This window comes from Aspergillus tubingensis (genome assembly GCF_013340325.1).
Source record: "Aspergillus tubingensis WU-2223L DNA, scaffold_7, whole genome shotgun sequence".
Taxonomy (NCBI): Eukaryota; Fungi; Ascomycota; class Eurotiomycetes; order Eurotiales; family Aspergillaceae; genus Aspergillus; species Aspergillus tubingensis.
This window is the reverse complement of record NW_023336281.1, coordinates 3,750,701-3,768,108: the sequence shown is the minus strand read 5'-3', so window position 1 is coordinate 3,768,108 and position 17,408 is coordinate 3,750,701. Positions and strand designations below refer to the sequence as shown.

Here is a 17,408-nt window from a genome sequence, read left to right as displayed (position 1 = left end):
TATTGACTTCGGGGGATGAGAGGGGAGAAGAGATGAGAAACAAGGAATGGGTGTATGGATGGCAGCAAATGGAGGGGAACAAAAGACAAGACATGTCACGAGATGCGAGGTTGCAGCAGGTAGATTGCAATGAATCAAATCAAATCTTGTCTATGTTTTTCCCTTCCCGCTTTTGGACATGATGCCAAACAACATGAAAAAGCCCTAGAAGTCGTGTCACTGAGGTAGAGGGAGATGAAGGTGGAGACGAGGTGAGGTGAGAGAAGGCAGAAGATAGGGCTGGCCAGAACCAATGAAAATCTGTAGCGCAATGGACGCCAGTGTACGCCAGCTAGCCAGAGCGATGCGAGGAGAGAGAAGCGAGATGTAAGTAACCGAAGAAAGGGGACCTGTAGATGAACGCCCACCATGTGCACAGCACACAAGACCGAATGTTTCCGAATGGATCAGATCGACAACGCCATGTCCACGTGATGCAGGTACAGAGACAAAAGAAGGAGCAGAAAGACAAGGAACGCCTGCCTATGCATGCAAGATCTCTCGACTCTGTTGCATCACACCCCGTCAATCGCGTCCGTCCCCAGATCGTCCGACCCGTCGGCTAATACTGGGTTCTGCGGCAAGCGCCGCCCGAACCCGTAGTAAAACTCCAGAGTCTTGGCTTTCTGTTTGTCACGCACAGATTTGAGGTAATCATAGCTGCCTTCGAGTCCTCGGATTTGTCCGTCAATCACAGCCTCAACATGACCCAGCATGCGACCGTTGCTACGACTACTGGACTCGATGCCCGTGAAGCTCATCGAGTCGTTGCGTCGAACTAGCGGACTGACAAGTTTGCGCCGCAGGGTTTCCAGATTGACCTTGAGGGTTAGTAGACGGCCGCGGTGGTCCACCAATAGGTGCTTGTTAGTGACAGTGCGACTACGGACATTGGCGAGCAGCCGCTTGTTCTTTTCGTATTTGCGAATCGCAGCAGCATTGGCTCCCATAAGCCTAGTCCACAGCGACTCCAGCATCTCGCCCTCTTCGCGTTCTTGTACATCCGACTCGCGGACTACAGTCCGTTGAAGATTCAGAAATTGGCGGTCGATCGCTTCAAAGAGCGCGAACAGCGCCGTTGAGTGCGTCAGCTCGTTGTTGATCGCCTCTTCTAGTACGGAGAGCATTTCGGTAAAGGTCCGAGTGAGGGTTGTGCGGGTACGCTGGGCAGAGGTTTGGCCGAAGACCGCGGTGACGAAGTTGCCAAAGGTGGTTGGGGTGCTGGTCAGTTCAGTGCTGGACCCTTCCCCACTCGCGGCGCTAAGTCGCTCCAACGCCCCCAGTCGCGCAAAGATTCCGTGGAGGTTATCGAAAACGACCGACGGCAACGTACTAGGCGGTTGCGACGATAAGGCCTCTAGTTCACGCTTGGCCCAATCCATGGCGAGCAAGATGGAGTCAATGTCCCCCTCAACGTCGGAGAAGAAGCGCGCCAGCTCCAGAGAGAGCGACTTGAGGGACTCGGAGAGTTCATCCAGTTGGCGGACAATGATCGGCGCGCTGGTCATATTGGTCCCGCGCACCGATTCTCCGAGGTCCCAGACAGCCACCCCAGTCTCCTGCAAGGCGGTTATTTGATGCGCGCCATTCTCCGAATAGTAGATGAGGGGCTCGAACGAGCGCGCAAACCCTGACAGCTTGACCAGATCGGGTATCGCTTCGGGAACGCTGGGTAGGAATAAGGCGCGCATGAACGCGATCGATATGAAAGCAACGATTACAGAAAGAATTGCGTTGGATTTGGAGCTAGTGATCTTATCGAGTTTGGACCGCAAGTAACTAAAGAATGCGACAAAGGGCTCACGGTGCTGAACTTCCGCGCGCACAGCGAACCGGATATCTTTGAGGCGTCATGAATTAGTTCATTCCGGCCAGGAAGCTGCAAAGGGTAGCAAACCAAGGTAAAGCCTACAATTGCTGAGGTTATTCCCCGACCCAAAGTCCAGACCCTCGCCATCCGGGCTAGTTCTTGCACCTTTGGGTCCCGGGCTCGGCGAGCGACCTTTTTCTGGGGTCTCTGCGTCGGCTGGCAAGGGGACATTGGCGGCTATGGTGATGTCAGCTGTCTCTGCGGACTGGCTGCGTTTCCCTGCGGTCGGCGCCTCCAGCGCATCCTCATACTGCGGACTAGGCTCGCGCGATTGCGACGGGCTCAGTCCGACCGAGGGCTTGAGGCAGAAACGGTCGTAATCGGGATTGCGCACGTAGGGCTGATGGCGATACCAACCACTTCCTTGTACATAGTCATACCTGCGTAAGCCCGGAGGCGACCAGCGATCTCCGTTAGGCGTGAGGTCGTCATCCTCCCCATCCGATTCCTCAGAGCGGAAGCCCGAATGCTGGGAAGGCAGACCGAAAACGGGGGATTGACGAGCGTTACTATTGCTCTCGAAGTCCTCGAGCGACGCATCCAATGAAGGATGTTCGTCGAAGGCGCTTTCCAGCTCGTCTAGCATGATAGACGGCGTTGCGCACTGCAACACCAAAGAAGTCAAGGCCACTTTCGATCGCTGCGACGTCGTGAACGACTTGCGCAGCAATAGACAACAACTTCAGAGGGTGGGTGCTATCAAGGTGATAGAAGAACGAGGGTTAGTTGCGGGCGCGCTAAGATCCGGTTAAGGAAGGGAGAATAGAAGCTATGCGCCAAGGGAGAGAAGGGGAAGGAGTAGATGATGACAGGGGTGAAGGGTAGAAAAAGGGGTCAAGATCACAGCGTATATGGTTATAGATGTCCCTGCGAGTGAATCCAAGAGAGAGCAGGGAGGAGGGAGAGCAAGACATGGGAAGGTTGAATGATGGTGGGAGGGTAGTAATGTAGTAGTAGAAGATACGCGGGACGAGAACCCGGGGGGGAAAGCCTGAGTGCCTGAGGAATGGCCAGCAACGGCGAGCGATCAGGCCGGCCCGACGAAACAGAACTGGGGGAGAAGTGGGGAGGTAGATAGAGCAAGATGAAAGATGGTCCAGTCCGTCGAATCAGTCAGAATGCAGACGAGAATAGATGATCTGTTTGGCTAAACCAGTTTTCTTGCTTGCTTGCACTCTTCTGTCTGTCTGTCTGCCTGGTCTGTCTGTATGTCATGAAATGACCAGCGGACTAACGGGAATGCGACAAGTCACGACGGGTTACAAGAGGCGCTTGCAGAGGACACACCCACACGAGGGGTCACCTCGAAGGGGGGAAGGAGATTTATTGGAGCAGCTGTTTTGCGCCGTTAGTTTAGATAGTAGGGATGAGACAATAATGATAATACGGGTGGTAGTTTATATAGGAATGGATTGATGTATTTGATGGGAGATAGATGGTAATAGATGGGAGTCTTCAGGTACAGGAAGTACAAGAAGGTACAGGATAATACCGGCCCGCCCCTCGCATGCCTTCCACGGCTGGGGTTTTTATTTCAATCAAAAGGAAAGAGCGACCCATGGAGGGGCCCCGCTAGGTGGCTGGTCCAATCAGCATCGCTGCGCCACGGGTCAGGTGGGATCATGGGATGCTCATCCCTACAGGCCCATCGTAGCCTCCAGTCTGTCTGTCCTCTCTGTCTAGACTTTCCTCTGTCCCGGTCGCTCCCAGTCGACAATGTCCTTTTTACTCTTTAACCTCCCGTCGCAACATTCCTATATTTCATCAAAAGAATTGTCCTCGTAAAAATAGGGAACGTGCCTTGGTTCATGGATCTCGTTCCTGTGGAAAATTAGGAACATTCCATCTGGCGGAGGGAAGAAAAAGAAAAGAAAAAGCCTCCTGGTGGTATCCATCTATCTTTATCGGGCCCATCGGCTCCCCTCCAGAATCACCGATGCTGATGCTTAGGCTCACTCGCGCATAAACACTTAGTTACTTCACTACTGACCGAGCTAGACTACATCCTACCTTGTACTTTTTCGATTTCGCAGGGTTCAAACTGAACTCCACAATGACTGCGTTTCATCAGACAGACTAGGACCTGACCGACAGACCGATCCATCTTCCTCCTGACGATAACCAAGCAACCAGGGTGTCTGCCTACGTACAAAGTACTATACTTCGCGTTGGATCGCATCGCATCGCATCCCACCAGATCGACTTTACCCCCCGGCCACTATCTACTCCACAGAATTATTGAGACATATCTCTTATCCGGAACAATTTCCTCACGACTCTCACGTAGTCTAACAGACAGACATACTGCAGTTTCCTGCACCTTTTTATCGATAGTTATCTGCATTTCTCTTCCCACCCCGCTAGATAAACTATAAGCCCACCAAGATAACCTACCATTCGACAACCACCATATCGGCGTGACTCGCATCCATCCATCCCATCCCATCCATCCATCCTAAGTCACGACCACATGACCACCCAACGAAAAGGTTCCTCGAACCTACCTATCACCGTACCGGTCGCTTCCGTAGTTCGCAATCAAGCCCGATAGAAGTTCACTTCAGTTCAAGTTCCCCCAAGGTTTGGAAGATACACTGATTTCTTCTCTTCTTTTCCCCCTCCTCTCTGCCCCCCCTCCTTCAGGACGGTACGTAGTATTTACCCTCCGATCGAGCAGCTACCTGGTTGGCTCTAAGGTCATTTTACTAGAGGAACGGTACCTTCTCGGGACCATGAACCTACCTATCAATGGCTGGCTGACAACTGGCCCAACGGCCGGGCCCAATGACCATCCTGAGCTGCCCTCCACGGCCCTGCAAGGATCATCCGCCAGATTGCCGGTGCAGTTTGGCCACCGTTGTTTTCCTCGCTGACTCGTAGGTAGATACTAGTAGTAGAGTTACTCACTTCCAACCCCCGAGGGGTCCCCCTTCTCCGTCCCCTCCTCTCTGCAGCACATACGTGGTCGCGGAGTCGCGCAGGACGAATCCCCGGCCAGCATGGGATGCACGTGATACATCTGAAACTCGGGAGGTCCAGCGCACGGCCATCGGTCCGTCAGGCAGAAAAGGGAAGCGGCCTGGTTAGGGAGTCTTAAGCAATCACTTAAGCAATACTGATACTGTGTAAAAGCATATTGTTTTGTTTGTTGTCATGTGAGAGGAGATCTCTTCAATTCATTATGGTCTCAAGCAACCAAATTGTTTTTAAAACCATGATACACACAAGAGCTGGAAGGAAACACATTCGTAGAGGACACATAGGAGACGGAGGGTAAATAAAAGAGAACAAGAAGGGAATATGTAGACAGCGCTCGCGGAAGGAAACAGGACTCTATTGTATCTGTATCGTTCCAACGCAGCAACGCCAAAGGTCTATCGCGGGTAAACAAGGGCGTGGTAATGTTACAGTCCCTGACTGTCGGGTTGCCGACTCACCGCCTGTTTCCAGCGCGGATAAGCGGGCAATGTTCGGCAGGCGGGTTCTAGAAAGGTTCATGACGGTGAGGTGATTTAAGCGGTGCTCTCCTTGAGGTAACTGTAAAGGTACAATTGTCAGCGCTCTGCAATTCGCCATTTCGGATCGTTCGGGATGGCACATACGTGATGAGGTCGTTCCTCTCCTTGCCCTTCTTGAGACCACCGAAGGCCATCTTGGTACCGGGGATGAACTTCTTGGGGTTCTCGAGGTAGGAGAACTGCAGACAGCATTAGCCACAATTCTTCTATACAATGTGCGATATGGTGAGCGGAGCATACCAGAGTGTTCTCATCCCAGGTGACACCAGCCTGCTTGTTGGCGTCGGTGTAGGCGTAGCCCTCAGAAGAACCGGTCTTACGGCCGAAGAGACCGTGCAAGTTGGGGCCGACCTTGTGGCCACCGTTAGCCTCAACGGTGTGGCACTGAGCGCAACGAGTCTGGATGCGATGTTAGTATACTGTCCTGTCCGAGCAAATGTAATCTTGCGACGCAGAGCAATCACAACTCACCTGGAAGAGCTTGGCACCCTTGGCGGAGTCACCTGAATCGAAGTCGATGTTAGCGAGCTGTTGTTTGGCTTTCTCTGCCGCCTCGGCCTCTCTCTTCTCCCTTTCTGCCATTTCCTCGCGACGTTGAATCCAGCAAGGTAGAACACAGGCATCCCAGCTCATGATGACAGGTGTGACGCTCGACTTATGCTGTGATTGTGAAGTCGACTTTTGTCTTCCGACGTAGCGTTGTTTAAAGAGTAAAAGCGTGCGGTTTGCGAAAATGTAGAGCAAACGCGACAGCAAACGCGATGAATCGAGTCACAGCAGGCAGAAGTTTCGAGCGCCAACAACAGCCATCATAAAGCGGGAAACCATCACGGCATTGGGTGAATGCAGTGTTTGAAAGCACCAGTGAATGAAGAGCCTCCGAAGAAGACAAGGAGCGGCCAAAACAAGGAAAACTGCGTCAGCTTACCGGGAGCGAAAGAAGCGTCCTTGCCCATTTTGAATGTGTGTGAAGGGATTTAAAGGGTATTAAAAGGTGTAAGAGTAATATACAAAGGAATTGGTCTTGTGGAGGATATACTGGGGAAAATAGAAGCGATGGAGGAGAGAAATCGGACGAGGGAAGAAAAACTTGCGATCAATTTGTACAAGAGCGGCCAGCCTTTGCCCCCAACGCCTCCCGTGATCCGGGTTGCAGCCAATCAGGGATGAGATGATTCAGCACAACGGGCGCTTCCGGGACAAGATGCCGGTGTCTTTTTTGAGCCATGCTCCATGTTTTCCAAGAATTGTCTCCATTTACCCAGATCGATCTGACCGAGTTCTGGTCAATTGACCCCTGTGCATGCCAGGCTTGAGACTCCATGCTTTTTTTTTTGGAGTCCCTACACTACTCTACAATAGGAGATGATACTCGCTGAATCCCTTCCGAGCATATAGCGGCTTTTCTGCCGGCGACTGACGTAGCGCTTCCGAATGATCTCATCCTCTGTTCATACTTGCCAGGATTGTGCCTCCGTCATGGTGGCCCAGTTCCCTACGTAACACACACAAATATAGGGCGGTAACTACGGAGAAGACCCGGAGAAGATACGGAGTTGGGCTACCGCAATTGAACTGTGTCTGGTCCCGCAAAGCCCTGGTGTTGGAAATTCGCGCGCCATCATTTGTCCTCCGAGTTTGGCCGACTTGTCATGGGAATTCGTGTTGTTCCGCTCCGCCGGGGACAATCCCGAGGTGGCCTGAGGCAGAGGGAACAACAGCCTCAACAGGCACCAGGAACCGTATACACTTGGTTTATTGCAAGCACATGCACATGCACGTGGAAAGAATTCGTTAGCACTGTAGCCATACATTTGTCAAATACACATAATATCTGGTTGATATCTTTCACAGTAATCTTTATTCAATCTCCAGCAGTAGCACTGCATAAATTCAACAAAACCTTTGTCACGTGATTCGTATATCCTCCGCAGCACCAGGAAAAAAATACCCGCGCCGCAACACCAACAGGTTAGGCATTTCCCAGCGGCCAACTCCAGCTTTCATCTGCGGTGGACCTCACCAGTCAGCCTTCGCCCACCTTGCTCTACGCAGAATGCCGCCCGTTACAATCCCCCAATTCCTCCTCCCCCGGGGCGCTCCCTCCCCGCTCAGCCTCCGCGCCTTGAGCCGACGAACCACCTACCGCATCACCAGCAGCACCACCCAGCGATGCGCCTCCGATGACAGCAAACCCCGCGTGCTGTCCAAGCCCGACAAGTTCCGTCCTCCATCTCACCCCGCGCGCCGGGTCGTCCAGACCCGCAATGGGAAGGTTGTCAACAGCGGCCCGATCAACTACCCGGGGCCGAAGCTCAGCGAGAAGGAAAAGGAAGAGCAGAAGCATAGGCAGTACCCGAACATGTTCCCGCCTGAGGGGACCGTCATGCACAAGTTCTTGACGAATCGGTGGATTCACATTTGGATTGCGATGGTGAGATATCCCTCCTTGTTTATTTGTTCGATTGCAAAATGATATTATACGAATGGTATGGGTTTACTAACGTTCAATGTGATCTGTGTAGGGTGTACTGACCTCCCTGGCTACTTTCACATTTACCACGAACTTCAAGCACTCGTCGCCGTTCGCTCATCTGCTGCCGCCGTGGTCGGCGCTGCTGTCGCACCCCATTGATACGGTTCGGCAGGCCATTTCGGTGTTCCGGATGCATGTGCAGCACAACTCGATCGAGACAAGGGAGAAGCGTCGCAGACGGGTGGACGATGCTGAGAAGAGACGGCAGTATCGGGTTGCTCATGGGTTGGAGGAGCCTAATGAGAAGGATGCTGCTGGTGCTGATGGAAAGGGGGAGGTGGCTGTGGATGACCAGTCTCCTGTGGCTAAGGAGCAGCAGGGTGAGGATGATAAGAATGTGTATGTTGATTGGGAGGGTAACAAGCGGCCTGTCAAGAAGTGGTTGGGGATTTGGTGAGAGCGTCGCCTGGAGACTTTATAGTTAGAGGCATTACGTCGACATCGTCAAGCATTGTATATTAGCCTATGTTCTCTTCTCATGTATTATCTGTTTGGACAGGTATAGTCATGTGCTTTGCCATAGCAATATTTGTTGGTTTGATATATTCTACTGCATTCATCTGACACAAGCCCTATTTAGCTGCACATCCCTAGCAGATGCTTGGAATGATCTCAACTAAAATGCTGCAATGAAGAAACAGTACTGAGGATCAAGGTATGGTGTCACTGTTAGTCCTCGTCTCCAAGGTAGAATGAGATTTCACAGCTTTCCAGATAGTGCAGGTACATGGGGCTTTACATTGTGTCCTTGGAGCTTTACTGTGTCATTTCATGAACACTGTGCAACAGGGTCACGATGCATCTACTGCTTTTAGTGGTCTAACAAACATCAGCGGTGCTTTCTAGGAAGCACTTACATAGCCTTAAGGGCTAATTAGATAGATGTCGCGTTCAGAGCCAGACGCTGCGGAATCAATATTCAAGGCTCACTGTGCTTGTCCAACTCCTTCCTGAAGAGATAGTAGACATAGACTACTCCATATTTCTAACGTGGACAATGCTCCACAGATCTTCATTCATCTTTCAATCAAAATCAAATGTAGACATGCCCTATATCATCTCCTGCATGTGATAAGCTTCTCCACACGCCGTGGTTCACCAAATGCGGGGAAAACCGAGTGATTGACAAGCACTGAAATCAACAAGATACTTGCATGATCAACCTTCAACTTATCGCATGGTTAACACTATTTCCAGTGGAGTAGTCCATATCCCCAATATAAACCCACCCCCACTGAAGACAGTCGGCTATCTATACCACGCGATCCTACTTACATTCCTTGGTCGGATGCGGATGACGTCGACCACTTCCAGCTTCCGCGATCGATCGATCCAGACGAACAAATAAATACATCGCAACCCCACACTCAGACTCCAGGTCCTCATTATTCTCTAATTCAAGCTGAATCTGAAGAAATAACCAACCATGCCCTGGTCCGCCGCACTCCCTCAGGCGATGTTCGCCCACCCCCTAGTCTCCATCGTGACGCCCATCGCGACAGGTTCTCTAGTCGGGTACCATACCAACCGTGAGCTTCCCATACCTCTCCACCTCTTGGAACACAAAAACTGAAAATAAACCAGGCAAAGGCCGCACCAAACAAACCTACCACTCGCTCAAAAAGCCCCCTCTCTACCCACCAACCTGGGCCTTCCCCGTCGTGTGGACCGTCCTCTACGGCATGATGGGTTTCGCCATCCACCACGCAACAGTATCAGGAACCATAGCCGGCGAATACCCCCCTTCACTATCATCACCATCATCAATCGTCCAAGACTGGACCGTCAAGTCCCAGACACTATACATCTCTCAACTGGCGTTGAATCATCTCTGGATGCCGCTGTTCTTCATGTTTCGGAAGCCGGCGTGGGCGTTGGCAGATCTGCTGCTTCTGAGTGGGAATGTGGCGGCGTTGATGCATATCTGGTGGAAGCATGACCGGGTGGCTTTTTGGTTGATGACGCCGTATGCGGCTTGGTTGGGGGTGGCGACGTATTTGAATGCTGGGGTGGGGATCTTGAATAATTGGGTGATTGGGGGTGAGAGGAGGAAGGAGGAGTGATTTTGATGGATGGTACATGGAGTACTATATGTGATGTGTGTGTGTTTATGTTTATGGTTGTTTTGAGGCGTGGATCAAATTTGGGTTGAGCATGTAAGATATATATGTTGGCTTAAGGAAATAGTTGTACTACTATTGATTTGTTCAATTTGAATGAAGTGCTGTTGTGTTCTTAGCTTCTAACAGATAGCAAAGTGACCATTGGTAACGCAGCAGTTGTTATACGAAGTATTAGTTCCCCATGTCTATACAATCTGCAATTTAGGAATTATTTTACAGGCCATGGACAATGAAGTTGGGTGCCGCCTACTCTCCCTAACCAGACCAGCAGACATGATATAGTATAATCTGCTAGCTGAAATAAAGTCCGACGCAGGTTTCTTTTCCCATTGTAATCCCCCTCAACCACCATATAAAATTTGCAGAAATCCATATCCATCACTTCATTAGACAACAAGATCGCTCAAGGCTTGTCCTTTTGTGATTGAGAATCTGTAACTCCGTGAAGTCATTCAAAAAGACAGCGTGGAGAAGTCGACATTCTTCATGATCTATGAAGTGGTCAGCAAGATAAAAATATAATGCTAGAATAGGGAAAAAAAACCTGAGATTGGTACACTGGTAGCGCAATTGATGACAATCCAATCTTCAACGGCTTTCTTCTGCAGCCAGTCAAAGTACTGCCCTCCCCCCTGAAACCGCTTCACATGATCGTCAATTCTATCATCATGTCTCACCAGTTCCACTGCCCACTTCTTCTCTGTCCTAGCCCATTCCGTGGAAATTGGCACCCCTCGGCCAGCTACTTTACAAAACGCCCTGTAGAACTCATCTTGGTACTGCGTTCCAACGGGTCTGGGTTGTGCTGCGGTTGACAGTTTCCTGTCGGTAGTCGGAGGCTTCAGGTTCATACTTGAAAACTCGTGTAGGATTTCCATACACAATTGAGTCAAGTTGGTGAAACGCGGCGGCAAGGCTCTTTTGTCCTGGCTAATGAGGTACTGAAGCCATCTAAGGTTCTACTTAGTACGAACAACAGAGGATATATATGACGATACTTACTTCTCATGCAGGCGGTATGGCAGAACAGCAATTTCATATTGGTCTGAGTTCCCTTCTGGACCCGTAAGCATCCTGTGGATCCAGCCTCTTTCATAGCATTTCTCCAACCCTGGTCTCTGTTCCCAATTGATATTCCCCTTCTCTGTAATCTCGCACAGTATTTCGTGAACTGGACCTTTGAGGTCTATTAGTTTAGGGAAAGAGCGAGAGACGCCGCATTTCGCCACAAAGGCAAAGGCAGATTCCTCATCACCGTCGAGGATGTTGAGAACATGCTGCTGGGATATCACAAACATCCTGTCATGTTTCATGTCGGCGCAGTAGGTCTACCGCAAGATTAGCCATTCAGGTTAATACGAACATAGACAAAAACGATCACAGACACCAATAGAAGCGAAACGTGGAACATACCTCACAAACGAACCGTATCATCGCCGTTACGCCTCCGGGGTGCCCATTCGTAAGTGAGAACAGGTATTTCTTAGCTTTTTCATCGATGGTAACTACCCAGTTGGGGAAATCGTATCGGAGAATTCGGCAAAGAACGTCATCAAACTCTGACTCGGTATAGTAAAGGCCAATTTTCGGTGATTCACTACACGATTGGGGTGTGAGTGTTATGCATTGTCTTTCGGGTATAGTGGCTGGACAATATCCGAGACCCTGAGGTGGTTCCACACCCGTTGATGGACATCCAAAATAGCAGAAGAGACAAATGCGTAGTTTATATCTGCAAGGCTTGTCTATCAATAATTTTATTATATGGTTCCACAGGTAATCATCATCGTATGACCCTTGGGCCTCATCCACAATCACAACAATCTCATCGTTCATGAGGTTTGGGACCTGACCGCGTGGAAGACGTTGTTTGAGCGCCTTAGCAAGTGCCACCCATGGCTCTGTGTCGAATGTAATAAGGTCTTGTTTCCAAGTGTAGAAGAATGGGACAATACGTCCTTGATTGTGCAAACGATCTTGGAGCAACCGTGCCAACGTGGTTTTTCCGCTGGCAGGAGTTCCTCTAATGAGGATAACGGGATAGGTATCGATGAGCTTGATTAGCTCAGTCACCGTGTCCTGTCTAAGGGATATATGCGAAAGATCCTCTATCGCCATTGTCAGCCATGGAATATGTATTTGGGGATGAGATCGAACCTATCCAGCGACATTCGATCTCAATTCCGTCTTCACCTGGCATCACTGCTATATGATAAGCTACAGCATGGAATAGTGGAAAGAGGTACCAACCTTGCTTGGTACTTTGAGAGACTGCGGACGAGACAGCATCCTCATGAAAATTGAGAGTGTGTTCGCACCGCTCACACTTTTTGTCGGAATCGACCGAACTTAGATGAAATGTCCCTTTGTCGCACGGACAATAGAATTTAAGACGGCCTGTTGTAAGAATGAAGGTGCACTTTCCTGAAGCCAAGATGCGAACTGGGGCGTTGGGGATTTGGGGACAAGCTGCATTGGTCATAACGGATGAGTTCAACGAGTCAGTGGCCATTCTTGGAATCAGTGAGAGGCTGATGGACACAAGGAAGTCATCTACTTGATCAGGAAAGTAGAATGGTGCTTGTATTTATACCTTGCAGTCGCAAGATTCAATCGCACGTTCGGCTTTGCTCACGAGTTAGGGTGATAATTATTCTTTAATACCTTCACTGCTCTTCCTCTCTTCTATTCCAGAACTATTCCTGAACATTAATTCTCGTGCAATATATTCATCATCCCCTTAGTTTTCTTCATGCTCATCTTCCATGCTGCTGCCACTTAGCGGTCATCTTGCGCCACATAATACTATATACCTCCATCCTATCTATAAAAGAATCCTTCATCTATACTACCTTCAATCTGTTCATATAATCTGGAGTAGCGCGCCATTATAAGCTTACTTCTAGTAAAGTATGTAAATAGTAAATATATATACTAATTCTTGATGCAGCTGTGTAGTAGTCAAGTAGCTCTAATATCTACCAATAACCTCCCCCCGAACTACTTAATATTACTTACTCCTCTAGATGAAACAGTAAATAACAGCCCACTAAGACCAAGTAACCGATACTGAACCCAACAAAGAATGTAAAGAAAGTGCAAAATAAAAGGAAGTATAAATGAACATCCCCATACATCCATCCCTTATCACCACATGACCACTTCCCCACGTGACAGATAACAAAGCTACTGCCGGTTTCCCCTCACCACCCCATCTTTAACTCAAATCAACAAACACCACCAATATCTCTCCACCTCATCCTCCCAATCTCTCTATTATACCCCCCATACAAACCCCAATGACCCAACCCCAACCCCAACCCCAATTCCAACCATGAAAATGCCCCCCCTCCCATGGGCATGGCGACAGCACAAAACCATGACGCCCTTGAATTCTACCCAGCGTATTGCTTCAAGGCGTCCCCAACCCACTTCACCTGGGTGAAGATGGCCGCGGTGGATGTACTGCGATTGAAAAGAAGGCCGGAGTTTCCAGGTACACCCCATCCATTTCTCCTTAATCTCCATTATCTACATACATACCTTGCTACATATAGCACATTACCATACTATACTATACCCTATCTTCATCCCCCTCCCAATACATACACACATCTAACCCACAAAGCATAGACCCCAAAACCTACTTCCACAAAAACCACCCTATCCAATACATCTCCCTTTTGGGACTAATAACCTCTCGAACGGATCTACCCACGGTCACGATCCTTACGCTCGACGATAGCAGCGGTGCGACGCTCGATGTGGTGGTTCAGAAAGCCATTTCTACACCATCCACATCCATGCTATCAACTGGAATGCACACACACATATCCCCTACAACCGCCCTCCCTTTGGACATAAGCCCGTATACACCGGGGACGCTCGCGCACCTGAAAGGCACGGTGACCACCTTCCGCGGCGTGAACCAGCTGCAGCTCGAGCGGATATTCCCTGTGCGGGACACGAATGCTGAGATGCGGTTCGTGGATCAGCGGTCGCGGTGTTTGGTGGAGGTGTTGGATGTGCCGTGGCGGTTGGGGCGGGAGGAGGTGGAGAGGTTGAGGGGGGAGGTGGAAGCGGAAGTGGAAGGGGGGGATGGAGGTGTTGGTGTGGATGAGGAGGAGGAGAGGGGGAGACGGAGGAAGAGGAGGAGGGAGGAGAGGGAGGAGAGGGATCGGAGGAGGATTTGGAAGATGTGGGAGAGGGAGGAGAGGGGAAGGGAGAGGGAGGCGGAGGTTTGTAGGGTTGAGGGGCGGAGGGACATGAGTGTTATTGAGGGGAGGAAGATGAAGAGGGTGGATGGGGGTGGATGATGTGTGTGCGGTTCCGAAAGGTGTGGTATTAGTGATATTATACATTTTATAGCAGAAGAGGAAGGGAGGAAAAGGCGCCAAGGGTCATTAACTGAGGGAAGTTCGTGGTACACTTTCAAAAAGGCATTTAGTCAGAGTGGCTAAACATAAGACATAGAAGCCAAGAATAATAATGAACGCTATCATAAGTCATAACTCATAAACGGATATCTCTTTTCATACAAAAAGCGCGCCAGAACGATAAGTATTAATGGTCAAACACGGTCAGCATATCAATATCACCTATACCCATACGGTTTATAGTCGTAGCCGGTGGCCGCGCGATAGTAATCCTCGTCGCCGCCCCAGCTGCTGCGCTTGAGTTTTTCTCGTTCGCTGTCTCGGTTCCGCAGGGCATCGTACAGTCGCCTATCGCCATGCTCGGGGCTAAGGTTGTGGTACTTGCGACTGTCGTCGATGTCGCCCGGGAGGGCAGATGTAGTTGAGGGGTAGTAGTAGTCATTGTCAGACAAACCTCCATATCGAGAGCCACTACCATGGCCTAAGAGGTCGCTTTCAGAGTGCCTGTAGTCGCCGCCTGTATGAGCACCCCGTGACGGACTTCGAGATCGTCCGAACGTAGTTGTGGGACGTGAAGTCCCGGTGTGGAGGTGCGTCTCCGACATTCGGGGTCCGATCTCGATCGGGCCATCTTTCGAGCCAGATCCTGCGGACATCGAGTTCGCATGGCGATGGCTGGGTGCTTTATCTTCGTACACTTTACCACCTCCAGGATGCGCAGTGTAGGGCTTCCTTTCGCGTTCAATAGGTCGCGATGGTACCTCTTTGTCCTCATCATCGACAATAGCAGAAGACGATGTGCTATAGTAGGGTTGACGTTCACGCTCTCCCATTGAAGGGGTTGAGTCGACGGAGCTCACTGATGCCTTGTGCGCAGATTTCTTGTGACGCTGTGCGGCTACCTTTTTCAGCTCGTCCTCGGTAATGGGCGGCAAGTCGACGTTGCAAAACTCCATGATTTTCTGATCAATCTCTTCCCTCAATGAGAGGTCTGGGGCATCAGGGAACAAGCGCCTTGAGAACTCCTTGGGTAGTCTTTCACTCCTGTTATCAGGGTTGTTGATGGGCATGTTCAAGAGCGCCTTCTGGAAGCGCTCGTACTCTTTCTCAGGATGGGCCTGAATCAGTAAAGTAGCCCAGCGGGCAAAACCACGAGGAGTCAGGCCCGGGATATCAGGCCTCTCATGGAGTTTATTTTGTACGAGATGATGTTCCACTTCAAGCCTTCGCAGCAACCTCGAGATCTGGGATGTACGGTCGTCAAAGATGTCTAGTCAAAGTCAGCGACAATCGCTCCATTACAGAAGCTCACAAGAACCGACCTTCCCAAGGGTATGGATCAGACGAGACACTTGTATCTGCATAGAATTGTTTCATCTTCTCAGGAACTACGACGAGAGTATTCTCCGGCGGGTAATTCTCGATCTACCCAGCAGACTCGTTAGTCTCTAGAAAACACCGGTTGCGGACTGCACTTACAAGGTGGACTGCGATGCCGCGCAATAGCATGCTGAGCTTTTCTGTTGGCTTCCCGTCCTCGAAAAACTTGCCCCATACTTTGTCCAACGTGGTCATTTCAGTTACCGTAGCTTCCCTCGATGGCGGCTTTGGTCGGGACTCCATGCTCTGATGATGGTCGCTGACCTGACTTTGGCTCGTCGGCGATCCGCGTCTTTCACCCGGCTGCCCCACGGATGGTCCGGGAAATATATGAGGGCTGCTGGGATGTACAGGCGGCACAGGTGCTTGGTATTCCGGGTTACCCTGGGGAATCTTAGGCGGTGGTGGAGGGGTATTCTGCGGCCTAGGTGAATGAGACGGTTCACCATACATGGCGGCTGTAGCTGGATGACTCCATTGCGGCGGCGGCGGTGGTGACGGCTGTTGATCACTTTGCAAATTGTCCAACCCCGTCGCTTTCAGCTGTTGTATCACCGTCGCAGTTATCTGGGAGACCACCTCTGGAGACAGATAGGCTGGAGAGTCAGCCTGGCGAAAGGCCGAATTCACAGCCTCGTTGATCCTCCCGGGAGGAGGAGGTGGGGGTGGTTGCTGCTGCTGATGCTGCTGTTGCTGCCATGGAGCTGGCTCGTATGGAGGTTTCGGATAGTAACCTGTCGGAGAAGCGGAGGTAGGAGGAACTTGAGGCTGAGGCATATTCACCTGCTCCGGCCCATATTGTGCAGGGTACGGAGGAGTGTAAGATGATGCGCCATTTTCGGTTGGATTGGCATGGTTCATGCTTCCAAGCTGCGAGTAAGAAGGACTGTTGGGGAAGCTGTTGTAAGCCATCGCGCTGGGTGCCGGGGCGCACGACGCCGGTCAGTCTTGTCTGCCCTGCGTGATCACGAGCGCAAGGTAATCACCAGAGCAGCGCTTGTGAGGGAGGTAACGAGCTGGTGCAGTAAAAGGCTACCGGGAGCGTCAAGGACAGAAATATCAAAGCAAATGGAAGCAGAGGTGCGACAATCGTGTGGCAACGGACTGACTGGTCTGCACCAGAACAGAGGGAAAGAAGTAGAAAATAAAGACGGGGCAGGAAGAGGGGCGACGGATGCTGAAACCAACGGGATACACGCAGTGTGTAGCGAAGTGGGCTGGGTCTGGCAACAAAACAGAAAATAGAGCTGAAGACTGACAGCTTGAGTGGGTCGTCGCGTGTCTGATGCAGAAAGAAACAGAAAATCGAAAGACAAAGAAGAAAAAAGCAGATGACAACTAAAAAAAGATGTTGACACTTGACAGAGTTGTCTACACTGGAAAGGAAAGACAGAATGGCCGTTTACGTCATGGCCAGCGGGCTGCGGGGATCTCATTTAGGAGAGGAATGGAATCATTTTGCCTTCGCTTCTTCTCTTTCGGCCACCCCCTTGGGTGACCTTCGACTTTCATCAATACTACCATTCGCCAATGGCAATTACAAAACTGGCTTCTTGATATGACCAT

The 17,408-nt window shown here is 50.6% G+C and overlaps 7 protein-coding genes across 7 annotated transcripts; 3 read left to right on the top strand and 4 right to left on the bottom strand.

The window, feature by feature from the left end:
- Positions 1-554: 554 nt before the first annotated feature.
- Positions 555-2,495, bottom strand: AtWU_06190 (uncharacterized protein; the record flags this gene model as incomplete). Its single annotated transcript, XM_035501300.1, has 2 exons — positions 555-1,879; positions 1,952-2,495. The coding sequence occupies 2 exons, from the start codon at positions 2,493-2,495 to the stop codon at positions 555-557; spliced, it is 1,869 nt and encodes a 622-aa protein (XP_035357193.1).
- Positions 2,496-5,421: 2,926 nt separating this feature from the next.
- Positions 5,422-6,060, bottom strand: AtWU_06189 (cytochrome c; the record flags this gene model as incomplete). Its single annotated transcript, XM_035501299.1, has 4 exons — positions 5,422-5,446; positions 5,512-5,606; positions 5,668-5,826; positions 5,899-6,060. The coding sequence occupies 4 exons, from the start codon at positions 6,058-6,060 to the stop codon at positions 5,422-5,424; spliced, it is 441 nt and encodes a 146-aa protein (XP_035357192.1).
- A 1,423-nt stretch (positions 6,061-7,483) lies between these two features.
- On the top strand, positions 7,484-8,360 carry AtWU_06188 (uncharacterized protein; the record flags this gene model as incomplete). The annotated part of the gene is made up of 2 exons (XM_035501298.1): positions 7,484-7,861; positions 7,953-8,360. 2 exons carry the CDS (start codon positions 7,484-7,486, stop codon positions 8,358-8,360), a joined length of 786 nt encoding a protein of 261 aa, XP_035357191.1.
- A 1,029-nt stretch (positions 8,361-9,389) lies between these two features.
- Positions 9,390-10,026, top strand: AtWU_06187 (TspO/MBR family protein; the record flags this gene model as incomplete). The annotated part of the gene is made up of 2 exons (XM_035501297.1): positions 9,390-9,492; positions 9,548-10,026. 2 exons carry the CDS (start codon positions 9,390-9,392, stop codon positions 10,024-10,026), a joined length of 582 nt encoding a protein of 193 aa, XP_035357190.1.
- A 438-nt stretch (positions 10,027-10,464) lies between these two features.
- On the bottom strand, positions 10,465-12,204 carry AtWU_06186 (ATP-binding protein; the record flags this gene model as incomplete). The annotated part of the gene is made up of 4 exons (XM_035501296.1): positions 10,465-10,577; positions 10,631-11,037; positions 11,089-11,414; positions 11,500-12,204. The coding sequence occupies 4 exons, from the start codon at positions 12,202-12,204 to the stop codon at positions 10,465-10,467; spliced, it is 1,551 nt and encodes a 516-aa protein (XP_035357189.1).
- A 1,242-nt stretch (positions 12,205-13,446) lies between these two features.
- On the top strand, positions 13,447-14,402 carry AtWU_06185 (OB-fold domain-containing protein; the record flags this gene model as incomplete). Its single annotated transcript, XM_035501295.1, has 2 exons — positions 13,447-13,582; positions 13,720-14,402. The coding sequence occupies 2 exons, from the start codon at positions 13,447-13,449 to the stop codon at positions 14,400-14,402; spliced, it is 819 nt and encodes a 272-aa protein (XP_035357188.1).
- Positions 14,403-14,680: 278 nt separating this feature from the next.
- Positions 14,681-16,754, bottom strand: AtWU_06184 (uncharacterized protein; the record flags this gene model as incomplete). Its single annotated transcript, XM_035501294.1, has 3 exons — positions 14,681-15,732; positions 15,785-15,887; positions 15,942-16,754. 3 exons carry the CDS (start codon positions 16,752-16,754, stop codon positions 14,681-14,683), a joined length of 1,968 nt encoding a protein of 655 aa, XP_035357187.1.
- Positions 16,755-17,408: the final 654 nt, after the last annotated feature.